At 48.8% G+C, this 26,502-nt stretch overlaps 1 protein-coding gene across 1 annotated transcript in view; it reads left to right on the forward strand.

Moving 5' to 3' along the window:
- Positions 1-26,502, forward strand: part of LOC147113195 (equilibrative nucleoside transporter 1-like) — a 181,968-nt gene that overhangs the window by 73,019 nt on the left and 82,447 nt on the right. Inside the window, exon 6 of the mRNA XM_085998105.1 lies at positions 12,563-12,663. Coding sequence (XP_085854231.1) covers positions 12,563-12,663 — 101 coding nt within the window. The remainder of the gene's footprint in view (positions 1-12,562; positions 12,664-26,502) is intronic.

The following is a 26,502-nucleotide window of genomic DNA, read 5'->3' on the forward strand; positions in this document are numbered from 1 at the left end:
AGGACTGGGTGTGAGTTAGGACACGGGGCAGTGAGCACAGGGGGTGATGGGTGAACGGGACTGGGTGTGAGTTAGGACACAGGGCAGGGAGCACAGGGGGTGATGGGTGAACGGGACTCGGTGTGAGTTAGGACACGGGGCAGTGAGCACAGGGGGTGATGGGTGAACGGGACTGGGTGAGAGTTAGGACACGGGGCAGTGAGCACAGGGGGTGATGGGTGAACGGGACTGGGTGTGAGTTAGGACACGGGGCAGTGAGCACAGGGGGTGATGGGTGAACGGGACTGGGCGTGAGTTAGGACACGGGGCAGTGAGCACAGGGGGTGATGGGTGAACGGGACTGGGAATGAGTTAGGACACGGGGCAGTGAGCACAGGGGGTGATGGGTGAACGGGACTGGGTGTGAGTTAGGACACGGGGCAGTGAGCACAGGGGTTGATGGGTGAACGGGACTGGGTGTGAGTTAGGACACGGGGCAGTGAGCACAGGGGTGATGGGTGAACGGGACTGGGTGCGAGTTAGGACACGGGGCAGTGAGCACAGGGGGTGATGGGTGAACGGGACTGGGTGTGAGTTAGGACACGGGGCAGTGAGCACAGGGGGTGATGGGTGAACGGGACTGGGTGTGAGTTAGGACACGGGGCAGTGAGCACAGGGGGTGATGGGTGAACGGGACTGGGTGTGAGTTAGGACACGGGGCAGTGAGCACAGGGGGTGATGGGTGAACGAGACTGGGTGTGAGTTAGGACACGGGGCAGTGAGCACAGGGGGTGATGGGTGAACGGGACTGGGTGTGAGTTAGGACACGGGGCAGTGAGCACAGCGGGTGATGGGTGAACGGGACTGGGCGTGAGTAAGGACACGGGGCAGTGAGCACAGAGGGTGATGGGTGAACGGGACTGGGTGTGAGTTAGGACACGGGGCAGTGAGCACAGGGGGTGATGGTTGAACGGGACTGGGTGCGAGTTAGGACACGGGGCAGTGAGCACAGGGGGTGATGGGTGAACGGGACTGGGTGTGAGTTAGGACACGGGGCAATGAGCACAGGGGGTGATGGGTGAACGGGACTGTGTGTGAGTTAGGACACGGGGCAGTGAGCACAGGGGGTGATGGGTGAACGGGACTGGGTGTGAGTTAGGACACGGGGCAGTGAGCACAGGGGGTGATGGGTGAACGGGACTGGGTGTGAGTTAGGACACGGGGCAATGAGCACAGGGGGTGATGGGTGAACGGGACTGTGTGTGAGTTAGGACACGGGGCAGTGAGCACAGGGGGTGATGGGTGAACGGGACTGGGTGTGAGTTAGGACACGGGGCAGTGAGCACAGGGGGTGATGGGTGAACGGGACTGGGTGTGAGTTAGGACACGGGGCATTGAGCACAGGGGGTGATGGGTGAACGGGACTGGGTGTGAGTTAGGACACGGGGCAGTGAGCACAGGGGGTGATGGGTGAACGGGACTGGGTGTGAGTTAGGACACGGGGCAGTGAGCACAGGCGGTGATGGGTGAACGGGACTGGGTGTGAGTTAGGACACGAGGCAGTGAGCACAGGGGGTGATGGGTGAACGGGACTGGGTGTGAGTTAGGACACGGGGCAGTGAGCACAGGGAGTGATGGGTGAACGGGACTGGGTGTGAGTTAGGACACGGGGCAGTGAGCACAGGGGGTGATGGGTGAACGGGACTGGGTGTGAGTTAGGACACGGGGCAGTGAGCACAGGGGGTGATGGGTGAACGGGACTGGGTGTGAGTTAGGGCACGGGGCAGTGAGCACAGGGGGTGATGGGTGAACGGGACTGGGTGTGAGTTAGGACACGGGGCAGTGAGCACAGGGAGTGAGGGTGAACGGGACTGGGTGTGAGTTAGGACACGGGGCAGTGAGCACAGGGGGTGATGGGTGAACGGGACTGGGTGTGAGTTAGGACACGAGGCAGTGAGCACAGGGGGTGATGGGTGAACGGGACTGGGTGTGAGTTAGGACACGGGGCAGTGAGCACAGGGAGTGATGGGTGAACGGGACTGGGTGTGAGTTACGACACGGGGCAGTGAGCACAGGGGGTGATGGGTGAACGGGACTGGGTGTGAGTTAGGACACGGGGCAGTGAGCACAGGGGGTGATGGGTGAACGGGACTGGGTGTGAGTTAGGGCACGTGGCAGTGAGCACAGGGGGTGATGGGTGAACGGGACTGGGTGCGAGTTAGGAAACGGGGCAGTGAGCACAGGGGGTGATGGTTGAACGGGACTGGGTGTGAGTTAGGACACGGGGCAGTGAGCACAGGGGGTGATGGGTGAACGGGACTGGGTGTGAGTTAGGACACGGGGCAGTGAGCACAGGGGGTGATGGGTGAACGGGACTGGGTGTGAGTTAGGACACGGGGCAGTGAGCACAGGGGGTGATGGGTGAACGGGACTGGGTGCGAGTTAGGACACGGGGCAGTGAGCACCGGGGGTGATGGGTGAACGGGACTGGGTGTGATTTAGGACACGGGGCAGTGAGCACAGGGGGTGATGGGTGAACGGGACTGGGTGTGAGTTAAGACACGGGACAGTGAGCACAGGGGGTGATGGGTGAACGGGACTCGGTGTGAGTTAGGACACGGGGCAGTGAGCACAGGGGGTGATGGGTGAACGGGACTGGGTGTGAGTTAGGACACGGGGCAGTGAGCACAGGGGGTGATGGGTGAACGGGACTGGGTGTGAGTTAGGACACGGGGCAGTGAGCACACGGGTGATGGGTGAACGGGACTGGGTGTGAGTTAGGACACTGGGCAGTGAGCACAGGGGGTGATGGGTGAAAGGGACTGGGTGTGAGTTAGGACACGGGGCAGTGAGCACAGGGGGTGATGGGTGAACGGGACTGGGTGTGAGTTAGGACACGAGGCAGTGAGCACAGGGGGTGATGGGTGAATGGGACTGGGTGCGAGTTAGGACACGGGGCAGTGAGCACAGGGGGTGAGGTGTGAACGGGACTGGGTGAGAGTTAGGACATGGAGTAGTGAGCACAGGGGGTGATGGGTGAACGGGACTGGGTGTGAGTTAGGACACGGGGCAGTGAGCACAGTGAGTGATGGGTGAACGGGACTGGGTGTGAGTTAGGACACGGGGCAGTGAGCACAGGGGGTGATGGGTGAACGGGACTGGGTGTGAGTTAGGACACGGGGCAGTGAGCACAGTGGGTGATGGGTGAAAGGGACTGGGTGCGAGTTAGGACACGGGGCAGTGAGCACAGGGGTGATGGGTGAACGGGACTGGGTGTGAGTTAGGACACGGGACAGTGAGCACAGTGGGTGATGGGTGAACGGGACTGGGTGTGAGTTCGGACACGGGGCAGTGAGCACAGGGGGTGATGGGTGAACGGGACTGGGTGTGAGTTAGGAGACGGGGCAGTGAGCACAGGGGGTGATGGGTGAACGGGACTGGGTGTGAGTTAGGGCATGGGGCAGTGAGCACAGCGGGTGATGGGTGAATGGGACTGGGTGTGAGTTAGGACACGGGGCAGTGAGCACAGGGGGTGATGGGTGAACGGGACTGGGTGTGAGTTGGGACACGGGCAGTGAGCACAGGGGGTGATGGGTGAACGGGACTGTGTGTGAGTTAGGACACGGGGCAGTGAGCACAGGGGGTGATGGGTGAACGGGACTGGGTGTGAGTTAGGACACGGGGCAGTGAGCACGGGGGGTGATGGGTGAATGGGACTGGGTGTGAGTTAGGACACGGGGCAGTGAGCACAGTGAGTGATGGGTGAATGGGACTGGGTGAGAGTTAGGACACGGGGCAGTGCGCACAGTGAGTGAGGGGTGAACGGGAGTGGGTGTCAGTTAGGACACGGGGTAGTGAGCACAGCGGGTGATGGGTGAACGGGACTGGGTGTGAGTTAGGACACAGGGCAGTGAGCACAGCGGGTGATGGGTGAACGGGACTGGGTGTGAGTTAGGACACGGGGCAGTGAGCACAGGGGGTGATGGGTGAACAGGACTGGGTGTGAGTTACGACACGGGGCAGTGAGCAAAGGGGGTGATGGGTGAACGGGACTGGGTGTGAGTTAGGACAGGGGGCAGTGAGCACAGGGGGTGATGGGTGAACGGGACTGGGTGCGAGTTAGGACACGGGGCAGTGAGCACAGGGGTGATGGGTGAACGGGACTGGGTGTGAGTTAGGACACGGGACAGTGAGCACAGGGGGTGATGGGTGAACAGGACTGGGTGTGAGTAAGGACACGGGGCAGTCAGCACAGCGGGTGATGGGTGAACGGGACTGGGTGTGAGTTAGGAGACGGGGCAGTGAGCACAGGGGTTGATGGGTGAACGGGACTGGGTGTGAGTTAGGACACGGGGCAGTGAGCACAGGGGTTGATGGGAGAACGGGACTGGGTGTGAGTTAGGGCATGGGGCAGTGAGCACAGCGGGTGATGGGTGAACGGGACTGGGTGTGAGTTAAGACACGGGGCAGTGAGCACAGGGGGTGATGGGTGAACGGGACTGGGTGTGAGTTAGGGCATGGGGCAGTGAGCACAGGGGGTGATGGGTGAATGGGACTGGGTGTGAGTTAGGACACGGGGCAGTGAGCACAGGGGGTGATGGGTGAATGGGACTGGGTGTGAGTTAGGACACGGTGCAGTGAGCACAGGGGGTGGTGGGTGAACAGGACTCGGTATGAGTTAGGACATGGGGCAGTGAGCACAGGGGGTGATGGGTGAACGGGACTGGGTGTGAGTTAGGGCACGGGGCAGTGAGCACAGGGGGTGAGGGGTGACCGGGACTGGGTGAGAGTTAGGACACGGGGCAGTGAGCACAGGGGGTGAGGGTGAACGGGACTGGGTGTGAGTTAGGACACGGTGCAGTGAGCACAGGGGTGATGGGTGAACGGGACTGGGTGTGAGTTAGGACACGGGACAGTGAGCACAGGGGGTGATGGGTGAACAGGACTGGGTGTGAGTTAGGACACGGGGCAGTCAGCACAGCGGGTGATGGGTGAACGGGACTGGGTGTGAGTTAGGAGACGGGGCAGTGAGCATAGGGGTTGATGGGAGAACGGGACTGGGTGTGAGTTAGGACACGGGGCAGTCAGCACAGCGGGTGATGGGTGAACGGGACTGGGTGTGAGTTAGGACACGGGGCAGTGAGCACAGGGGTTGATGGGAGAACGGGACTGGGTGTGAGTTAGGGCATGGGGCAGTGAGCACAGCGGGTGATGGGTGAACGGGACTGGGTGTGAGTTAGGACACGGGGCAGTGAGCACAGGGGGTGATGGGTGAACGGGACTGGGTGTGAGTTAGGGCATGGGGCAGTGAGCACAGGGGGTGATGGGTGAATGGGACTGGGTGTGAGTTAGGACACGGGGCAGTGAGCACAGGGGGTGGTGGGTGAACAGGACTCGGTGTGAGTTAGGACATGGGGCAGTGAGCACAGGGGGTGATGGGTGAACGGGACTGGGTGTGAGTTAGGGCACGGGGCAGTGAGCACAGGGGGTGAGGGGTGACCGGGACTGGGTGAGAGTTAGGACACGGGGCAGTGAGCACAGGGGGTGAGGGTGAACGGGACTGGGTGTGAGTTAGGACACAGGGCAGTGAGCTCAGGGGGTGATGGGTGAATGGGACTGGGTGTGAGTTAGGACACGGGGCAGTAAGCACAGGGGGTGATGGGTGAACGGGATTGGGTGTGAGTTATGACACGGGGCAGTAAGCACAGGGGGTGATGGGTGAACGGGATTGGGTGTGAGTTATGACACGGGGCAGTGAGCACAGGGGGTGATGGGTGAACGGGATTGGGTGTGAGTTAGGACACGGGGCAATGAGCACAGGAGGTGATGGGTGAACGGGACTGGGTGTGAGTTAGGACATGGGGCAGTGAGCACGGAGTGATGGGTGAATGGGACTGGGTGCGAGTTAGGACACGGGGCAGTGAGCATAGTGGGTGATGGGTGAACGGGACTGGGTGTGAGTTAGGACACGGGGCAGTGAGCACAGGTGGTGATTGGTGAACGGGACTGGGTGTGAGTTAGGACACGGCAGTGAGCACAGGGGGTGAGGGGTGAACGGGACTGGGTGTGAGTTAGGACACGGGGCAGTGAGCAAAGTGGGTGATGGTTGAACGGGACTGGGTGCGAGTTAGGACACAGGGCAGTGAGCACAGGGGGTGATGGGTGAACGGGACTCGGTGGGATTTAGGACACGGGGCAGTGAGCACAGGGGGTGATGGGTGAACGGGACTGGGTGTGAGTTAGGACACGGGGCAGTGAGCACAGCGGGTGATGGGTGAATGGGACTGGGTGTGAGTTAGGACACGGGGCAGTGAGCACAGGGGGTGATGGGTGAACGGGACTGGGTGTGAGTTAGGACACGGCGCAGTGAGCACAGGGGGTGATGGGTGAATGGGACTGGGTGCGAGTTAGGACACGGGGCAGTGAGCACAGGGGGTGATGGCTGAACGGGACTGGGTGTGAGTTAGGACACGGGGCAGTGAGCACAGTGAGTGATGGGTGAGCGGGACTGGGTGTGAGTTAGGACACGGGGCAGTGAGCACAGGGGGTGATGGGTGAACGGGACTGGGTGTGAGTTAGGACACGGGGCAGTGAGCACAGGGAGTGATGGGTGAACGGGACTGGGTGTGAGTTAGGACACGGGGCAGTGAGCACAGGGGGTGATGGGTGAATGGGACTGGGTGCGAGTTAGGACACGGGGCAGTGAGCACAGGGGGTGATGGGTGAACGGGACTGGGTGTGAGTTAGCACACGGGGCAGCAGAGTTCTGGATGACCTCAAGTTGATGGAGGGTGGTGTTGGATCCGTGGTTGAGAGGATAAATAATCACTCGGATGCTGTACATGAACAAATAACAGGTCTTTACTGGAGGAGGGTAATCTCTAGACTGGGGTACAGAGGTGTTAAATCCGTGAATGATTGAGACACGGACTAGCAGGAGAGAAACAAAGAGATCTTTACTGGTGAAAGGCATAAACGAATCTAACACAACAGAGGCTCTCTAGCGCCTTTTATACAGGGGTGGTCACTGCCGGTACTGCAGTCTGAGACCAGTTATTCTCTTAAAGGTACATACACAACAATTCCTCCCCTTTTAGATAAACAGTACATAACATTCATTTAACAACTAATGATAACGAATTACAATCACAATTACTGTTGCTAGATACATTGGTTAAGTTTAAGCAATTATAAGTTCAGTCTTTGAGGAGGCTTCCTGATTCTGTCTGGATAACGCCTCTTTGGGGTATCAGGTTCTTCTGGCAATGTTGAGTCGGAATCAATGTCGTTGTTTGGTTCATCTGCTTCCAATATTACCGGTTCTGCGGTAGCTGCAATTGGAACGTCGATTTCATTACCAGGTGTATCAGATCGTGGTGTGGAGTTGACGTTTTCCAGTGACTCTAGAATCTGGTCAGCATGTCGTCTTACAATGCTCTCCCCAACGTCCACGGTATACATGAGAGGTCCTTGTCGTGTACAAATCGTTCCTGGCTGCCATTTCTCAGTGCGGTTCTCCCGGGCCAAAACTGGTTGACCTATCTTAAAACTCCTGGTCGGCCTTTCATTCATATTCTGAAACTGCCTGTTCTCCACATCTCTTCGGACGTTTGGCTTAACCAAATCCAAGCGGCATCGTAGTCTTCGATTGAAGAACATCATGGCTGGAGTTTAGTTGGTAACCGCATGTGTCGCATTCCGGTAGGCAAACAAGAAGTTGTCCACCTTGTGTTGTAGGGGTATATCTTCATTACACATTGCCTTGATAGCCTTCTTGAATGTTTGGACAAACCTCTCGGCCAATCCATTAGTGGCTGGATGATATGGGGCAGATGTGTAATGCTTAACACCATTGTTCTTTAAGAACCTCCGGAACTCTTCAGACACAAACTGTGGTCCATTGTCAGAGCAAATCTGTTCAGGCAGCCCATTCCTGGCGAATATGGTTCGTAAAACTGTGATAGTTTTTTCCGTGGTGGTTGAGGACATTTTTATTACCTCTGGCCACTTTGAATGTGCATCCACCGCAATTAAAAACATCGAGTCCATGAAGGGACCAGCAAAATCAATGTGCACCCTTTGCCATGGAGATGAGGGCCACTCCCATGGATGCAGAGGAGCTTGTGGTGGGGCGTTTTGGACCTTCTGGCATCCTGCACAGCTCTTGGTCATCTCTTCGATTTCTCTATCGATTTCCGGCCACCACACAAATGCTCTGGCTAAGCTCTTCATTTTTACCCCACCCAGATGACCCTCATGAAGCTCATTGAGCACTCTGTCCGTCAACTTAGGTGGAATTACTACTCTGGATCCACACATCAAGGTTCCTCTGCACACTGACAGCTGTTCTCTTCTCGGCGAGAATGCTGGCAGCAGTGGTTCGCCATGTGCTGGCCATCCCTTCACCGTTAAATCATAGACCCGTGATAGTGTCGGGTCATTCCGTGTTTCCTTTTCTATGTTTGCATTCGTCACAGGGAGACATTCGACTATGGTCGAGTGGAATAACTCCATTGGATCCACTGCAAGGTCTTCTTCTTCCACCGTCGGCAACGGTAGACGTGACAATCCATCAGCATTTCCATGCTGTACGATAGCAAAATACTGCAGATGTTGGAAATCCGAAATAACAACAGAAAATGCTGGAAAAACTCAGCAAGTCAGGCAACATCCGTGGAGAGAAATTTGAGTTGACGTTTCGGGTTTGACCCTTCTTCAAAACTGGAGAGAAAAGGAACTAGATCGAAGGCATCTTTTGCCCTGCCAGTACACTTTACACCTAATCACAGCCTATTACCATCTCGTCTAGCTTCTAATCTCTTTTACTTCTTTTGGTTCTTTTATTCTTTTGTCCGATCGCAGCCCTGCCTTCGATCTAGTTCCTTTTCTCTCCAGTTTTGAAGAAGGGTCAAACCCGAAACGTCAACTCAAATTTCTCTCCACGGATGTTGCCTGACTTGCTGAGTTTTTCCAGCATTTTCTGTTGTTATTTAGCATTTCCATGCTGTTTAGTTCCTTTGTACTCGATGTCATATTGGTGTGCCCCTAGGAAAAGGGACCATCTCTGCAGCCGTTGTGCTGTCATTATCGGTACGCCCTTCTGAGGGTTGAAAATGGAGACAAGAGGTTGATGATCGGTTAGTAGAGTAAATTTTTGACCGTGCAGGTAGTGATTGAACTTCTTCACCCCCCACACTAGGCTGAGGGCCTCTCTGTCAATCTGGGCGTAGTTACACTCGGCAGAAGTTAACGAGCGTGACGCAAAAGCTATCGGCCTCTCCGAACCATCAAGGAATTTATGTGACAGTACCGCCCCAATGCCGTAGGGAGACACATCACACGCCAGCCTGATTGGCAGTGCGGGTTGTAGTGAGCCAATACTTCCTTTGAAGTGATTAAGTCCTTACTCTGCTGAAAAGCACGCTTACAATCATCGCTCCATTTCCATGCTACCCCCGTTCGTAGCAGGGCGTTCAGTGGGTGCAGAATTGTCGACAAATTCGGCAAAAACTTGTGATAGTAATTCACCAACCCGAGGAATGACCTCAGCTGCGACACATTTTCAGGCGCTGGGGCCTTAACAACCGCTTCAATTTTGTCAGGGGACTTATGTAACCCCTCTTCATCAATCACATGGCCACAATACGATATCTGTTTCTTAAAAAATTCGCACTTGGGGCGGTTGGCTCGCAGCCCATGTTCCCATAGTCTAGTAAGCACCTGTTCTAGGTTGTTAAGGTGTTCACTGTCATCTTCACCTGTTACAAGGATGTCATCCAAGTAACACTGAGTCCCCGGAATCCCTTGCAGGACTTGTTCCATCGCTCTTTGCCATATCGCCGGAGCCGATGCTACTCCGAATACCAATCGATGATACTGGTAAAGACCTTTGTGAGTGTTTATCGTGAGATACTTCCTAGAGGACTCTTCAACCTCCATCTGTAAATATGCTTGTGCTAGGTCAATTTTTGTAAAACGCTTCCCTCCAGACAGCGAGGCGAAGATGTCTTCTATCCTTGGAAGAGGATATTGTACTGTGCGAAGGATAGGGTTCACCGTCACCTTGAAATCCCCACAGATGCGAATCTTCCGTGGCTCTCCGGACTTATTGGTTAATGTTTTCTTCATGACAGGAACGATGGGTGTCGCACACTCGCTCCAGTCGCCCTTAGGCAACACGCCCGCCTTCTCCAGCTCTGCCTCGATGGCTGGGCGAATTGCATATGGTACCGGTCTCGCTTTGAAAAACTTGGGAACTGCATTCTCTTCTATTTTTATCGAGGCGGTTACGCCTTTAAGCGTGCCCAGTTCTTGTTGAAATACCTCTTTGGCGTTAGCTAAGATTGTTGACAATCGTCCAGGAGTGACGTCTTCATCTTTTTTACCGTCCACCGTCATTGCATGAATGGAATGCCAATCTAAGTTTATCTTCCTGATCCATTCCCGTCCCAATAACGGTGGTCCACCATTTGGCAGGATGTAGAGATACAATTTCCGTATTTTCTTGCCATTGTATTCGACAGGCACCCTTATTTTTCCTCTGGGGTATACTTTTTGCCCTGTATACGTCGTCAAGACGATGGATGTCTCTCTCAAGGGTATGTGTGAAAATAGCCGCTCGTAGTCTCGTCGATTCATGACGGTTAGCGCTGATCCTGTATCCAATTCCATTTTAACTTGGGACCCTGCTATCGTGAGAGTGACCCAAATGGTTCGGTGATCCTCTTTTGCAATTACATTGTGAAGTTTGAGACAGCTTAGTCTTCTGTTTCCGGATTCACTATCGCTCATCTGGTCTTCGGAACTACTGTCCGTCATCTTTTGTACTTTCTTGTACGGTTCCTTAGTAGCCTTTTTGTTGTCGCTGGTCTTCTTCCCAGACCTACAAACTCGTGCAATGTGTCCAATCTTCCCGCATTGTCTGCATATTTTGTCTTTGGACCAGCAGTCCTTCTGGTCATGGTTAGTTCTGCCGCAGCGATAACATTTTGCAAATCCCCGTGTCATTTCGTGGGTGCCGTATTCCTGTGGTTTTTGTTGAATTTCTGCAGCTCCCCTGGCTCTGCTTCATATGATACTGCCACGCTGAAAGCCTTATCTAGCGTCAGCTCTTTTTCTGCTAGTAACTTCTTCTGTGTTCCTTCACTCAGGAGTCCACAGACAAATTTGTCCCGTAGGGTATCTGCCAGTCCTGCTCCGAACTGGCAGTGCTTTGATAGCTTGCGTAGTTCCGTAAGATACTCAGCATTGCTCTCATCTTTGTGCTGAGTTCTCCTGTGGAATTTAAATCTTTCTGCTATCAACAGCGGCGCAGGGTTTAAGTGCTCCTGTAGAACAGCAACAATTTCGTTAAAACTCTTCGCCTTCGGTTTGGCTGGAGTAATCAGATCCCGCAATAGGCCGTACGTTCTAGCGCCCATTAAGTTTAGCAATATTGATGCCTTTTTCCCCTCCGCTATTTCATTTACCTCAAAATATACCTCGACTCTTTCCACATACGTGGTCCAGTCCTCTAATGTATTATCAAAAGCAGTGATACAGCCAGTCTTCGGCATCTTGCAAATCTAAAATGGCGCCTCCCGTGCTTTGCCTTCTTCCCTGATTTAACAAAATGGCGCCTCCCGCGCTTTGTCTTCTTCCCCGCTGTTGTTAGCGCTGCTTTCCACGGTTTCCTGCGCGTTAAATATTAATTCGTTTCTTTTATTATCTTCCCGTCGTGGAGCGGACCCTCTGGGACACTTCCCTCCCACTTCTGAGGTCCGAACACTGCCCAGCTTCGAAACACCGGCCGCGCCCTGTATGCTCCACCCTCTCTCTCTCTCCTTGCTTCCCGACTCGCTGCTCGGCCCCGTTGCAGCCCAGGAAGGATCAGAGCACTACCTGCCACCAGCCCGATTAGCTGGGAAACCACGGACCGAGGAACCCAGCCTGGCTCTGGACAATCTCTCCTGCAAGTGTGGAAATCGATGATTGACGGTCGACGCCTGTTTCTCGAGTTTCAATGGCCAATTTTTTCTTTTTTTTTCTTCTTTCTTCTGGCTCCGACCTTCAACACGTCGTCGCAGCTGCTGCTGAGTTGCAGGTAAGTTCGTTTCTAACTCGTCGCCAGTGTTAAGTCCTTGAATGATTGAGACACGGACTAGCAGGAGAGAAACAAAGAGATCTTTACTGGTGAAAGGCATAAACGAATCGAACACAACAGAGGCTCTCTAGCGCCTTTTATACAGGGGTGGTCACTGCCTGTACTGCAGTCTGAGACCAGTTATTCTCTTAAAGGTACATACACAACAGGAGGCATGCGCAAAGCTTATATACCGGTGTGGTCACTGCCGGTACTACAGTATACAGGAGCTGTAAAAAGTAGTTCTGACTTAAAGGCACATACACTACAGGTGGGAGGTGGGAGACCAGCCAGGAGATTGTTGCAATGATCCTCTCATAGAGATCTTACAAGAGGGTGGCTCGTGTGTTAACCACCTGACTGGCCGGGGTTGTTGAAGGCGGGTTTCTCTTTCACTTTGTATTAGCTCTCCAATTGGAACTCTCCACTGGGGTTCCTTCACTGTCTCTCGCTTTGTTTCAGATCAGACCAATGCTGTCGAAAGGAGGTCCTCTACACTTTTAATGGAAAACTCCAGCACGGAGATAAACGTGAAACGCTCAATCTTCACCATCTTGAGAAAGGTGAGCATTTAGTGATCACTGCGCCTACATCACAATACAGGATCTGATGGGCAAGGGCCGCTCCATATCTCAGCCTGTGAGAGGTATTGGGCTCCACTCACTCAGCCAGGGTACTCACGGTCAGGGTGAAGGCAGGGTGTGGCACTGAATGGGCACCACACTGGAGACCCGCTCTCTCTCTGTCCCTCTCTCTCTCTGTCCCTCTTTCTCTCTGTCCCTCTCTCTCTCTCTGTCCCTCTCTCTCTCTCTGTCCCTCTTTCTCTCTGTCCCTCTCTCTCTCTCTGTCCCTCTCTCTCTCTGTCCCTCTCTCTCTCTCTCTGTCCCTCTCTCTCTCTGTCCCTCTCTCTCTCTGTCCCTCTTTCTCTCTGTCCCTCTCTCTCTCTCTGTCCCTCTCTCTCTCTCTGTCCCTCTCTCTCTCTCTGTCCCTCTTTCTCTCTGTCCCTCTCTCTCTCTCTTTCCCTCTCTCTCTCTGTCCCTCTCTCTCTCTCTGTCCCTCTCTCTGTCCGTCTCTCTCTGTCCCTCTCTCTGTCCCGCTCTCTCTCTTTCTGTCCCGCTCTCTCTCTCTGTCCCTCTCTCTGTCCGTCTCTCTCTCTCTCTCTCTGTCCCGCTCTCTCTCTCTCTGTCCCACTCTCTCTCTGTCCCGCTCTCTCTCTCTGTCCCTCTCTCTCTCTGTCCCTCTCTCTGTCCGTCTCTCTCTCTCTCTCTGTCCCGCTCTCTCTCTCTCTGTCCCGCTCTCTCTCTCTGTCCCTCTCTCTGTCCGTCTCTCTCTCTCTCTCTGTCCCGCTCTCTCTCTCTCTGTCCCGCTCTCTCTCTGTCCCTCTCTCTCTCTCTGTCCCTCTCTCTGTCCGTCTCTCTCTGTCCCTCTCTCTCTCTCTGTCCCTCTCTCTGTCCGTCTCTCTCTGTCCCTCTCTCTCTCTCTGTCCCTCTCTCTCTCTGTCCCTCTCTCTCTCTGTCCCTCTCTCTCTCTGTCCCTCTCTCTCTCTCTGTCCCTCTCTCTGTCCGTCTCTCTCTGTCTCTCTCTCTCTCTGTCCCTCTCTCTCTCTCTGTCCCTCTCTCTGTCCGTCTCTCTCTGTCCCTCTCTCTCTGTCCCGCTCTCTCTCTCTCTGTCCCTCTCTCTCTCTGTCCCTCTCTCTCTCTCTGTCCCTCTCTCTCTGTCCCTCTCTCTCTCTCTGTCCCTCTCTCTCTCTGTCCCTCTCAGTTCAGTTCAAATGCTTTATTGGCATGAAAGTTTACAGAGAACCATATTGCCAAAGCTTACATAGCAAAAAGGTACAGTTTTCCAACATTCTGTAGGTGTCAATCGATTTGACATTTGTTGGGTATATACAATATTACTTTTAAACAATATTAATTTTAAACAGTCTTTCTACTTCATTTGGTACGTTCAATATTAATTTTAAACAGTCTTACTTTTAAACAGTCCTCAGGTTGTGACATGTTGTTACATATTTAGCCCCAAGGTATGGTCTGTCTCCTTCTCCGAAGACTAATCTCAATTTTGACAGATCATCCAATTCCTTGAAATCTGGGGTTGTTTGGCTTAGCTTGTTGAATAATATGTTTCTTGATGTGTTGAATTTTTCGCATTTTAGGAGGAAATGCATTTCTGTTTCAACCTCGCCAGCCAGACATTGATCGCATATTCTATTCTCTCTAGGCTGCCAGGATTTCTTGTATCTGCCTTTTTCAATTTCCAGTTGGTGGTCGCTTAGTCTGTACCTGGTGAGGGTCTGTCTCTGTTTTGTGTCTCTGATGGTCGTGAGGTAGTCTGCCAGTTTATATTCTCTTTTTAGGGCCCGGTAACATTCTAATCTGCTTTGGCTTTCGGTTATTTTGTTCCAATGTTCCAGGTAGGTTTCTTTGCATTTTTTAATGATTTGGTTCACTCGGATTGGTGTTTGGACGGCTGTGTTGGTCTGGGGCTGGTCAGGGTCCGGCTGAGTACTTAGTTTCAGTAGCAGCTGACTCAGGGGACTCTTTTCTGGGTTTAGCTCTTGGGTCTGAAAGGCTTTGAAATGAAGGGTGTCTGGGGAGCTAGATTTGAGGTGATTTAGGAAGTTTAGTGCTCGTTTTTGGATGTTTATTATCAGTGGGTATCTGCCTAGTTCGGCTCTGCATGCATTTGTTGGCGTTTTTCTTTGGGTGCGAAGGATGCTTCGGCAGAATTCTGCATGTAGGGCTTCTATTGTGTGTTTTTCCCATTTAGTGTAGCTTTGGTGATTTAGCGGGCCCCATACTTCACTACCGTACAGTGCAATGGGCAGGATTATGCTGTCAAATATTTTGAGCCAGATTTTGATTGGGATTTGGATGTTGTAGAATTTTCTTTTTATTGCATATAGGGCTCTTCGGGCTTTTTCTTTTAGTGCATTCACTGCTATGCTGAAGCTCCCTGATGCTGTAATAGTTAGACCAAGGTAGGTGTAGCTCATAGTGTGTCCTATAGTGGTATCACTGAGGGTAAACTGGTATTTGTTTTCCTGACATCTGGGTCTTTTCTGAAAAATCATGATGTTGGTTTTCTTTAGATTTACTGTTAGAGCCCAATTTTGGCAGTATTTGTCGAGTAGGTCTAGTTGTTGCTGTAATCCCTGTTCTGTGGGAGACAGCAGAACCAGGTCGTCCGCATAGAACAGGGACTTCACTTCTCCATCCAGGAGACGGAGACCTGGTGACTCGCTTTGCTCCAGCATGTCTGCTAATTCATTTATGTATATGTTGAACAGGGTCGGGCTCAAATTGCAGCCCTGCCAGACGCCTCTTCTCTGGGTGAAGAAATCGGTGCGTTTGTCTCCAATTTTGACCCCGCATTTGTTTTTCAGATACATTGATTTAATAAGGTCATAGACTTTGCCCCCTATTCCACACTGAAGAAGTTTATAATAGAGCCCTTCGTGCCATATAGAGTCAAAGGCTTTCTTGAAGTCGATGAAACAGGCGAATATTTTCCCATTTTTTGTTTGGTGTTTATGTTTTTCAATGAGGGTGTGAAGGGTATAGATATGGTCGGCGGTGCGGTGTTTTGGAAGAAAGCCTATTTGGTTTTTTCTGAGGATATTATGTTTGTTAAGAAAATCAAGTAATCTACTATTTAGAATACTGCAGAATAACTTCCCTAGACAACTGTTGACACAGATGCCGCGGTAGTTATTTGGGTCTGATTTGTTTCCACTTTTATATATGGGGGAGATTAGTCCTTGGCACCAGATATCGGGAAAACAGCCTGAGCGTAATATGATGTTGAATAGTTTGAGTATCGCACCCTGCATCTCCATATTGCTGAACTTTAGCATTTCATTTTTGATGTTGTCTGGGCCACAGGCTTTCTTTAGGTGGAGAGATTTTGTTTTTGTGGCCAGTTCTTTCCATGTGATTGGGGAGTCTAGAGGGTTTTGGTTGTCTTTAATTGTTGCTTCTAATGTGTGGAGTTTTTCTGTGACCTGATGTTGACTTGGGTTTGTTTTGTTTATTGGGATGTCTTTGTAGAGGTTTTCAAAATGTGTTCTCCAGATGTCGCCATCTTGGATTGGTAATGCTTGCAATTGTGTTGTACTCAGGTTATTCCACATTTCCCAGAATTGTTTTGGATTGGTGGAGTTTTCAATTTCTTCGAGTATTTTGTGGGTATAGTTTTGTGTTTTGTTCCTAATGGTGTGTTTATATCTTTTGAGGGTTTCATTGTATCTAGTACGTAGGTCCGGATTGTTTGGTTGCCGATGCTTTTGGTTTGATATTTTTCTCAGGTCTTTTCTGGCATTTTTGCATTCGTGGTCAAACCATTTCATATTTTTATTTTGTCTTTTGTGACGCTTCCTCTTCTGTTTCACGAGGTCGGCTTTTACAGCTGCCTCATGGAAGATCATATTTATATCCTCTATGGCCGTGTTTACACCATCTCTGGTGATCTCATATAGATTTTCTTTAAATTTTGAAATTTTACTTGTGAGATCAGGTGAATTTAGTGCTGTGATGAATTTATCTCCACTGTCTGGGGCCCATCTGTATGTCTGGTTTATTTTATGTAGCTTACTGGGATCCTTTTTTGTGTCTGTAGTTTGGGCAGAAAGTTTAAGGTACACATTTATTTGGTTATGGTCTGAGAGGGGGGATTGCTGCCTGACAGTGAATGCGTTGATATCGCAGGGGTCCAGGTCAGTGATTGTATAGTCCACCACACTAGACCCAAGAGTTGAGGAGTATGTGAGTCTCTCTCTCTCTCTCTCTGTCTCTCTCTCTCTCTCTGTCTCTCCCTCTCTCTCTGTCTCTCTCTCTCTCTCTCTCTCTCTCTCTCTCGTCTCTCTCTCTGTCTCTCTCTCTCGTCTCTCTCTCTGTCTCTCTCTCTCTCTGTCTCTCTCTCTGTCTCTCTCTCTCTGTCTCTGTCTCTCTCTCTCTCTCTCTCTCTCTCTGTCTCTCTCTCTCTCTCTGTCTCTCAATTTCAATTCAATTCAATTCAAATGCTTTATTGGCATGAAAGTTTACGTGGAACCATATTGCCAAAGCTTACATAACAAAAAGTACAGTTTTCCAACATTCTGCAGGTGTCAAACAATTTTGACCTTCGTTGGGTACAGACAATATTAATTTAAACAGTCGTTGACCCTCGTTGGGTACATTCAGTATTAATTTTTAAACAGTCGTTGGGTACATTCGGTATTGATTTAAACATTCTTAATGTTTATATATGCTATGGGTGTGCTCGTTAGTCCCTCACTGTTCCTCAGGTTGTGACATGTTGTTACATATTGGGCACCAAGGTATGGTCTGTCTCCTTCTCCCAGGGCTAATCTTAATTTTGACAGGTCATCCAATTCTTTGAAATCTGGGGTTGTTTGGCTGAGCTTGTCAAAATATATGTTTCTTGTTTTGTTGAATTTTTCGCATTTTAGGAGGAAGTGCATCTCTGTCTCAACCTCGCCGGCCAGACATTGATCACATATTCTATTCTCTCTAGGCTGCCAGGATTTCTTGTATCTTCCTTTTTCAATTGCCAGTTGGTGGTCGCTTAGTCTGTACCTGGTGAGGGTCTGTCTCTGTTTTGTGTCTCTGATGGTCGAGAGATAGTCTGCCAGTTTATATTCTCTTTTTAGGGCCCGGTAACATTCTAATCTGCTTTGGCTTTTGGTTATTTTGTTCCAATGTTCCAGGTAGGTTTCTTTGCATTGTTTAATGATTTGGTTCACTCGGATTGGTGTTTGGAAGGCAGTGTTGGTCTGGGACTGGTCAGGGTCCGGCTGAGTAGGAGTACTTAATTTCAGTAGCAGCTGACTCAGGGGACTCATTTCTGGGTTCAGCTCTTGGGTCTGGAGGGCTTTAAAATGAAGGGTGTCTGGGGAACTAGATTTGAGGTGATTTAGAAAGTTTAGTGCTCATTTTTGGATGTTTATTATCAGTGGGTATCTGCCTAGTTCGGCTCTACATGCATTTGTTGGTGTTTTCCTTTGGGTGCGAAGAATGCTTTGGCAAAATTCTGCATGTAGGGCTTCTATTGTGTGTTTTTCCCATTTAGTGTAGCTATGGTGATTGAGTGGGCCCCATACTTCACTACTGTACAGCGCAATCGGCAGGATTATGCTGTCAAATATTTTGAGCCAGATTTTGATTGGAATTTGGATGTTGTAGAATTTTCTTTTTATTGCATATAGGGCTCTTCGGGCTTTTTCTTTTAGTGCATTCACTGCTATGCTGAAGCTCCCTGATGCTGTGATGGTTAGACCAAGGTAAATGTAGCTCATAGTGTGTCCTATGATGGTATCACTGAGAGTAAACTGGTATTTGTTTTCCTGACATCTGGGCCTTTTTTGAAAAATCATGATGTTGGTTTTCTTTAGATTTACTGTCAGGACCCAATTTTGGCAGTATTTGTCTCTCTCTCTCTCTCTGTCTGTCTCTCTCTCTCTCTGTCTCTCTCTCTCTCTGTCTCTCTCTCTCTCTCACTCACTCTATCTGTCACTCTCTCTGTCTCTCTCTCTCTCTGCCTCTGTCTCTCTCTCTCTCTCTCTGTGTCTCTCTCTCTCTCTCTCTCTCTCTCTATCTGTCACTCTCTCTGTCTCTCTCTCTCTCTGCCTCTGTCTCTCTCACTCTCTCTCTCTGTCTCTGTCTCTCTCTCTCTGTCTCTCTCTTTCTCTATCTCTGTCACTATGTGTCTCACTCACTGTCTGTCCCTCTCTCTCTGTCTCTCTCTCCCTGTCTCTCTCTCTCTTCCCACTCAATTTTCAATTCAATTCAATTCAAATCGCTTTATTGGCATGATAAGGTACATCTTATGTTGCCAAAGCATCAAAATACATTTATGGTTGAACACATAAACGCAGTTCTATTCATACAGTGTATAAACAGGTATATCCCTGAGTGTATAAATATACATTCGCATTATTTATGTATACTCTTTTCTTAGGTTTACTGGTTGTCCCTCTGTTCATGGCAAGCTGTAACATAGTGTGCCGCCAGTGCTACACAGCTTCTCTCCTCCCCCAGTAGGTATGGGAGTTTTTGGTCGTCATTCAGATTTCTGAATTCAGGGCATATTTGTGAGAATTTTTGGTAGAAATTCTCCCTGATGCCCTGATATTTTCCACAGGCTGTGAGGAAGTGCATCTCTGTCTCCACTACTCCCTGACTGCAGTGAGAGCATATCCTGTCCTCTCTTGGCAGCCTGGTCTGCCTGTGTCTGCCTTTTTCGATCGCTAGGCTATGTTCGCTAAGTCTGTATCTTGTCAAGGTTTTTCTCAGTTTGTTATCCTTTACCATGGTCAGGTACGCAGCCATGTTGTATTGTCTGTTTAGGGTCAAGTAGCAATTGAGTTTGCTTTGGGTTTTTGTTGTTTCTGCCAAATATGACAGGTATTTTTCCTTTTGTTTAGTGACAATTGTGTTGGGTCGAATTCTCTCTGCTACGATGTCACTGTCCTGGGGCTGGTTATTGTTAGTAGTGTTAGTGGTTGCTTCACTGAGTCCCAGGACTAGTTGACTGAGGGAGTTATTCTTTATGGTCCTCTCTTGGCATTTCAAGGCTTCGTAATGATAGCAGTGGGGGTTGCTCATTTTTAGGTGTTTCCAAAATTTGGTGGCTCTTTTTTGGATAGTAATTATTAGTGGAAATTGGCCTAGTTCTGCCCTGCATGCATTGTTTACGGTTTTCCTTTGAGTCCGGAGGATACTTTTACAGAATTCTGCATGTAGGATCTCAATTGGGTGTTTGTCCCATTTTGCAAAATCTTGTTGTGTTAGCGGTCCCCACACTTCACTGCCATAGCGTGCAATTGGTTCAATTACTGATTTGAAAATTTTGAGCCAAATGTTAATTGGGATTTCTATTTGGATTGATCTTTTAATGGCATAGAAAGCCCTTCTTGCTTTCTCTTTCAGTTCATTCACAGCCAGTTTGAAATTTCCCATAGAGCTGATTTTTATGCCCAAGTATGTGTAGTTAGTGGTTTGTTCGATTTTAGTTGTTCCTAGTGTGAGATTTATTTTGGGTCCCTGATGTTTGGATCTTTGTTGGAACACGAGGACTTTGGTTTTTTGGAGGTTTATTGTCAGGGCCCAGGTCTGACAGACTGATTCCAGCAGATCCAGGCTCTGCTGTAGACCCTCCTTAGTTGGTGACAGTAGAACCAGGTCATCTGCATAGAGGAGGAATTTAACCTTGGATTCATATAGGGTGAGGCCGGGTGCTGTAGATTGTTCAAGTAGTTTTGCTAATTCATTTATGTAAATGTTAAAGAGTGTCGGTGAGATTGGCGAGCCCTGCGTCACCCCCCGCCCCTGTGGGAAGTATTTTGTTTGTTTGTCTCTCCCTCTCTCATTCCCTCTCTCTCTGTCTCTCTCTCTTTCCCACTCTCCCTCTCTCTGTCTCGCTCTCTGTCTCTCTTTTGCTCTTTCGCTCCCTGTCGCTCCATCTCTCTCTCTCTCTGTCTCTCTCGCCCTTTCTCTCTCTCTCCGTCCCTGCCTCTCTCTGCCTCTCACTCTCTCTGTCTCTCACTCTCTCTGTCTCTCACTCTCTCTGTCTCTCTGTCTCATTCTCTGTCTCTCTCTCTGTCTCTCTCTCTGTCTCTCTGTCTTTCTCTCACTCTCTGTCTCTCTGTTCTCTCTCTCTCTTTGTCTCTGTCTCTCTCTGTCTCTCACTGTCTCTCTCTCTCTCTCTCTGTCTGTCTCTGTCTCTCTCTTCATGTCTCTCTCCCTCTCTCTCTCTGTCTCTCTCTCTGTCTCTCTCTCTCTCTCTGTCTCTCTCTCTCTGTCCCTCTCTCTCTGTCTCTCTCTCTCTCTCTGTCTCTCTCTTTCCATTGTATTGATTTGTTTGTGGGTTCAATGATGAGACATTTATGAAAGAGAATGAGTTTTAATCTAAAGTCTGTTCAACTCTTTATACAGCTTTTACAGGAGACACGATGCTGTGATGCATCTAGAATGAAACCGAAACTAAACTCCACTGCCTTGCTTGTCCGGTCACATGACCTCTGCTGGTCAGGCACAAGCAATCAATACATGCAATTATGCTATTAAGGCATCATAATCGAACAGGCAAATACCATCTCTATTTGCTGATATCATTACATCTCCTTTTCTTAAAACAAAAGTATTTTACTTTTAACTAACAACATGTTTACTTTGTATTAATCTGCATTTTAACTGTAACACTTAATGAACTTACATTATCATTATCATGATCAAGGTTTTTTAACCTTGCTTTGTGTGTTCACATGAAATATGTCAATACACTAGAACTTGAAGAAAGAATAAGATAACATTACTTCCTTCTATAACAATAGTCCTTAAATTTGCTCAATGAGTCTCTCAGGAGGCTTCACGTGTCTTGAGGATTTTCTGATTGATTGTCCTTGAATCTGAGTTGTTGCCTCAGATGATTGGTTCTCAGCTGTGTGGTCAGGTTGTTCAACAGTATCAGTCTCTTGACCTGCTGTGGCTGGTCCCATGAGAAGATCTCGACGATTTCTTCTCAGAACAGCACCCTCATCTGTCTGAATGGTGTATGATCTTGGTTGAACTTCACTCAGCACAGTTCCCTTCTGAGTCCATGTGTTTGTTTTGTCTTTGAACCTTACTTGGTCACCAGTGTGGAATTCAGGTAGGTTTTGTGTTCCTCTGTCATAGTAGTACTTTTGCTTTTCTTTCTGTTGTTCTTTGAACTTCCTCACTTTCTCCCCCTCTTTTGTTTTCAGGAGGTTCTCCGGGATGGGTAGGTTTGACCTTAGCCGACGTCCCATAAGGAGTTGGGCTGGTGACACACCACACTCGAGCGGCGTTGTGCGGTATACAAGCATGCTCTGGTAGAAGTCAGTTCCACTGTCTTTTGCCTTGTACATCAGTCTTTTCACTGTCTGGACCGATTTTTCCACTAGACCATTGGACTGTGGAAAGTGAGGACTTGACGTTGTGTGGACAAAGTCCCACTCTTTGGCAAAGTGTCGGAAACTTGCATTGTAAAACTGAGGTCCGTTGTCTGTGAAGACCTCGCTTGCCACGCCATGTCTGGAGAATATGGCTTTCATACATGTTATCACAGCATCTGCAGTGGTGGTGTGCAGTCTACAAACCTCTGGATACAGGGAGTAATAGTCTGTGACTACAAGATAGTCCTTCCCTTGACATACGAATAGGTCAGCGACTACCTTCTGGTAAGGTCTGTCTGGTGCTGGGTGTGGCTTTAGTGGTTCTACCGGATTGCTTGCTCGATATTTCAGGCATATTGTGCAGTTTGACACCTCATTTGTCATATCTTGGTTGACTCGTGGCCAGTACATCACCTCTCGTGCTCTTTTCTTACACTTTTCGATTCCAAGATGTCCTCCATGGATCTTTTTTAACATATCTTTTCTCAGACTCTTTGGGATAACTATTTTACTTCCTTTGTAGATGATGTCTTCGACCACTGATAGTTCCGCCCTGCAGTTCCAGTACTCTGCCATGTCAGGTGAGCAGTCTTGCTTCATGTTGGGCCATCCATCCAAGATGCTTTTCCTCAGTCGTCTCATTGTTTCATCTTTGTTTGTCTCATTCTTTATGAGCTCCATTTTTGCATCTGCTATGGGCAGTGCACTTGTGATCATGTCCACGTAGGCTTTCACTTTTTCATCCATTGTGGTGTTTGCGGGCTCACTTGGGTCTACAGCTCTGGACAACGTGTCTGCTGTATACATCAGCTTACCCGGTGTGTACGCAACATTCAGTGTATAGCGTTGCAGCCTGATCATCATTCTTTGTATTCTAAGCGGACAGCTATTTAGTGGCTTTTGGAACAATGCAATCAAGGGCTTATGGTCAGTCTCTACACTGATTGCTTGTCCTGCCACAAACTGGTGAAATCTTTCACAGGCGTATGTGATGCAGAGCAGCTCCTTTTCTATTTGAGCATATCGCGTCTCCACGTCGGTCATTGAGCGCGATGCATATGCAATAGGTTGCCAGTAGTCATATTCTTGCAGAAGAACGGCACCGAGCCCACTCTGTGATGCATCTGATGATATCTTGATGGGTCTCGCTGGGTCATAAAACCTCAGAACTGGTTCCTCTGTGAGCAGTTTCTTTAGATCGCTCCATGGCTTCTCATGCTCATGATTCCATTCCCATTCTATGTTCTTTTCAGTTAGTCTTCTCAGTGGCGCCATCTTTTCTGAGAGGTTGGATATGAATTTACCCATGTAGTTGATCATTCCATTAAACCTCTGCACGTCCTTTTTTCATTGTGGCTTTGGCATATTCTCAATGGCGGACACCTTTCTGGGATCTGGTCTGATGCCCTCACTGCTAAGGATATCTCCCACGAATGTCAGTTCTGTCACCCCGAGCTGGCATTTCTCTCTATTCAGCTTCAGGTTTGTTTTCCTTGTTGCTTCCAGCACTTTTTTCAGTCTCTCGTCATGCTCAGTTCTCGTGGTTCCCCATACTATGATGTCATCCATTGATGTATCAACTCCCTCCAGGTGCTCATAGATCATATGAATAGTTTTGTGATACACTTCAGGAGCTGAGGCAATGCCAAATGGTAACCTTAGGAATCTGTATCTGCCAAATGGACTGTTGAACATGCACAGTCTTGAACTTGCTTCGTCCAATTTCATCTGCCAAAATCCTGATGATGCATCTAACTTGCTGAAATACTTTGCATTTGCAAACTGTGCCATGATTTCCTCACGTGTAGGAAGCTTGAAGTGCTCTCTCTTTATTGCTCTGTTTAGATCTCTTGGATCCAGGCAAATTCTGAGCTTTCCATTCTTTTTGTCCACTACGACGAGGGAACTCACCCACTCAGTTGGCTCATCTATCTTCCGAATCACGTTCAGGCTTTCCATCCTGTCCAACTCTGCCTTCAGTTGCTGTTGAAGAGCAAACGGAACTTTTCTGCATGGATGTATGACCGGTGTCATACTTTTATCTACTCTGATCGTGTGTTCTCCTGGAATGCAGCCTAGACCCTTAAATAGGTCTTTGTACTCTTTCATGAGTTCATCATAGACTGTCTCTCCTTCGCTTTCCACAACGAGGACTCTCTTTACCAGGTTCAGTCTCTCACAGGCTTTTAAACCTAGTATGGCTTGCACATCCTTTGGCACCACGATTAATGCTAGCGTGTGCTCTCTGTCCTTGTGTGTTACTTTGACAATGCATCTTCCTTTCACTGGTATTTCAGTACCTGAGTATCCTGTCACTTTCACTTTGATTCCATGTATCTTTGGTCTGGGTCTAATTTTCTTAAAATCAGTCTCTGATATCACATTAACTTGTGCTCCAGTATCCAATTTAAATGGAATATGTATGTCATTCACTTTTAGTGTCAACATCCAGTCTCTTTCTTCTTTTTTGTTTTCAGACACAACATCTACATTGAACTCCTCTATGTCGCTTTCATCTACTGCATGGACCTTGCTTTGTTGCACTTGGTTCTTGCAGCAACGGGCATAATGGTTGTTTTTGCTGCAACTATTGCATGTTTTACCATATGCTGGACACTTTCTTGGTGGATGCTGTGTACCGCATCGACTACATGACTTTCGATTGTCCCTTTCATTTTCGTTCGCTGGCCACGTCTCTTTTTTTACATTGGCGCTCTTTTTGTTAAACGGTTTGTATCCGTTCATTCTCACTGCATCCACGTTGCAGCTACTGTCACTGAACAGCTCCTTTGCCTGCAACTTCACAGTCTCTGTAGCCCTACACAGTGCTATGGCTTTTCCCAGGTCTAGATCTTGCGCTCTTAGCAGTCTTTCCCTTAGACCATTATCTGGAATACCGCACACCAGTCTGTCTTTTATCAGCGAGTCTGTCAGTCCCCCAAATTCACACGATTTGCTTCTGTTTCTCAGTTCAGTCACATACTGATCAATAGTCTCACCCATTTTCTGTACACATATGAAAAATCTGTGCCTCTCAAACGTCACGTTACATTTAGGTATGCAGTAGGCCTCAAACTGTTCCATTATTTTATCTAGCTTCATTTTGTCTCCATTAGCAACGAATGTGAAGTTATTATACACCTCCAGCGCTTCATCACCCACGACATGTAAAAACAGTGACGATTTCTGTTTATTACTTTTCTCGTCAGCTCCGATTGCTGATAAATACAACCCCACACGTTGTTTGAACCTTCTCCAATTTTCAGCCACATTACCTGTCAACTGAAGCGTCGCCGGTGGGTGTAAACCTTCCATTTTTCACTTCGTTAGCTATTCTCCAATGGTAAGCAACGATGTTCTCTTTTGGCTTGCTAATTTGTGGAGAGCTGATTTAACTTCGGATTTTTTCTCTTCATCTCTTTCAATCACTTCTGACACCATGTATTGATTTGTTTGTGGGTTCAATGATGAGACATTTATGAAAGAGAATGACTTTTAATCTAAAGCCTGTTCAACTCTTTTATACAGCTTTTACAGGAGACACGATGCTGTGATGCATCTAGAACGAAACCGAAACTAAACTAACTGCCTTGCTTGTCTCGGTCACATGACCTCTGCTGGTCAGGCACAAGCAATCAATACATGCAATTATGCTATTAAGGCATCATAATCGAACAGGCAAATACCATCTCTATTTGCTGATATCATTACATCCATGTCTCCCTCTCCCTCTCAGTTCAGTTCAGTTCAGTTCAGTTCAAATGCTTTATTGGCATGAAAGTTTACAGAGAACCATATTGCCAAAGCTTACATAGCAAAAACGTACAGTTTTCCAACATTCTGTAGGTGTCAATCGATTTGACATTTGTTGGGTACATACAATATTACTTTTAAACAATATTAATTTTAAACAGTCTTTGTACTTCATTTGGTACGTTCAATATTAATTTTAAACAGTCTTAATTTTAAACAGTCCTCAGGTTGTGACATGTTGTTACATATTTGGCCCCTAGGTATGGTCTGTCTCCTTCTCCTAGGACTAATCTCAATTTTGACAGGTCATCCAATTCCTTGAAATCTGGGGTTGTTTGGCTTAGCTTGTTGAATAATATGTTTCTTGATGTGTTGAATTTTTCGCATTTTAGGAGGAAATGCATCTCTGTTTCAACCTCGCCGGCCAGACATTGATCGCATATTCTATTCTCTCTAGGCTGCCAGGATTTCTTGTATCTGCCTTTTTCAATTTCCAGTTGGTGGTCGCTTAGTCTGTACCTGGTGAGGGTCTGTCTCTGTTTTGTGTCTCTGATGGTCGTGAGGTAGTCTGCCAGTTTATATTCTCTTTTTAGGGCCCGGTAACATTCTAATCTGCTTTGGCTTTCGGTTATTTTGTTCCAATGTTCCAGGTAGGTTTCTTTGCATTTTTTAATGATTTGGTTCACTCGGATTGGTGTTTGGACGGCTGTGTTGGTCTGGGGCTGGTCAGGGTCCG

Source organism: Somniosus microcephalus, chromosome 9 (assembly GCF_052327205.1).
Source record: "Somniosus microcephalus isolate GS21.2 chromosome 9, FLI_Smic_1.0, whole genome shotgun sequence".
Classification (NCBI taxonomy): Eukaryota; Metazoa; Chordata; class Chondrichthyes; order Squaliformes; family Somniosidae; genus Somniosus; species Somniosus microcephalus.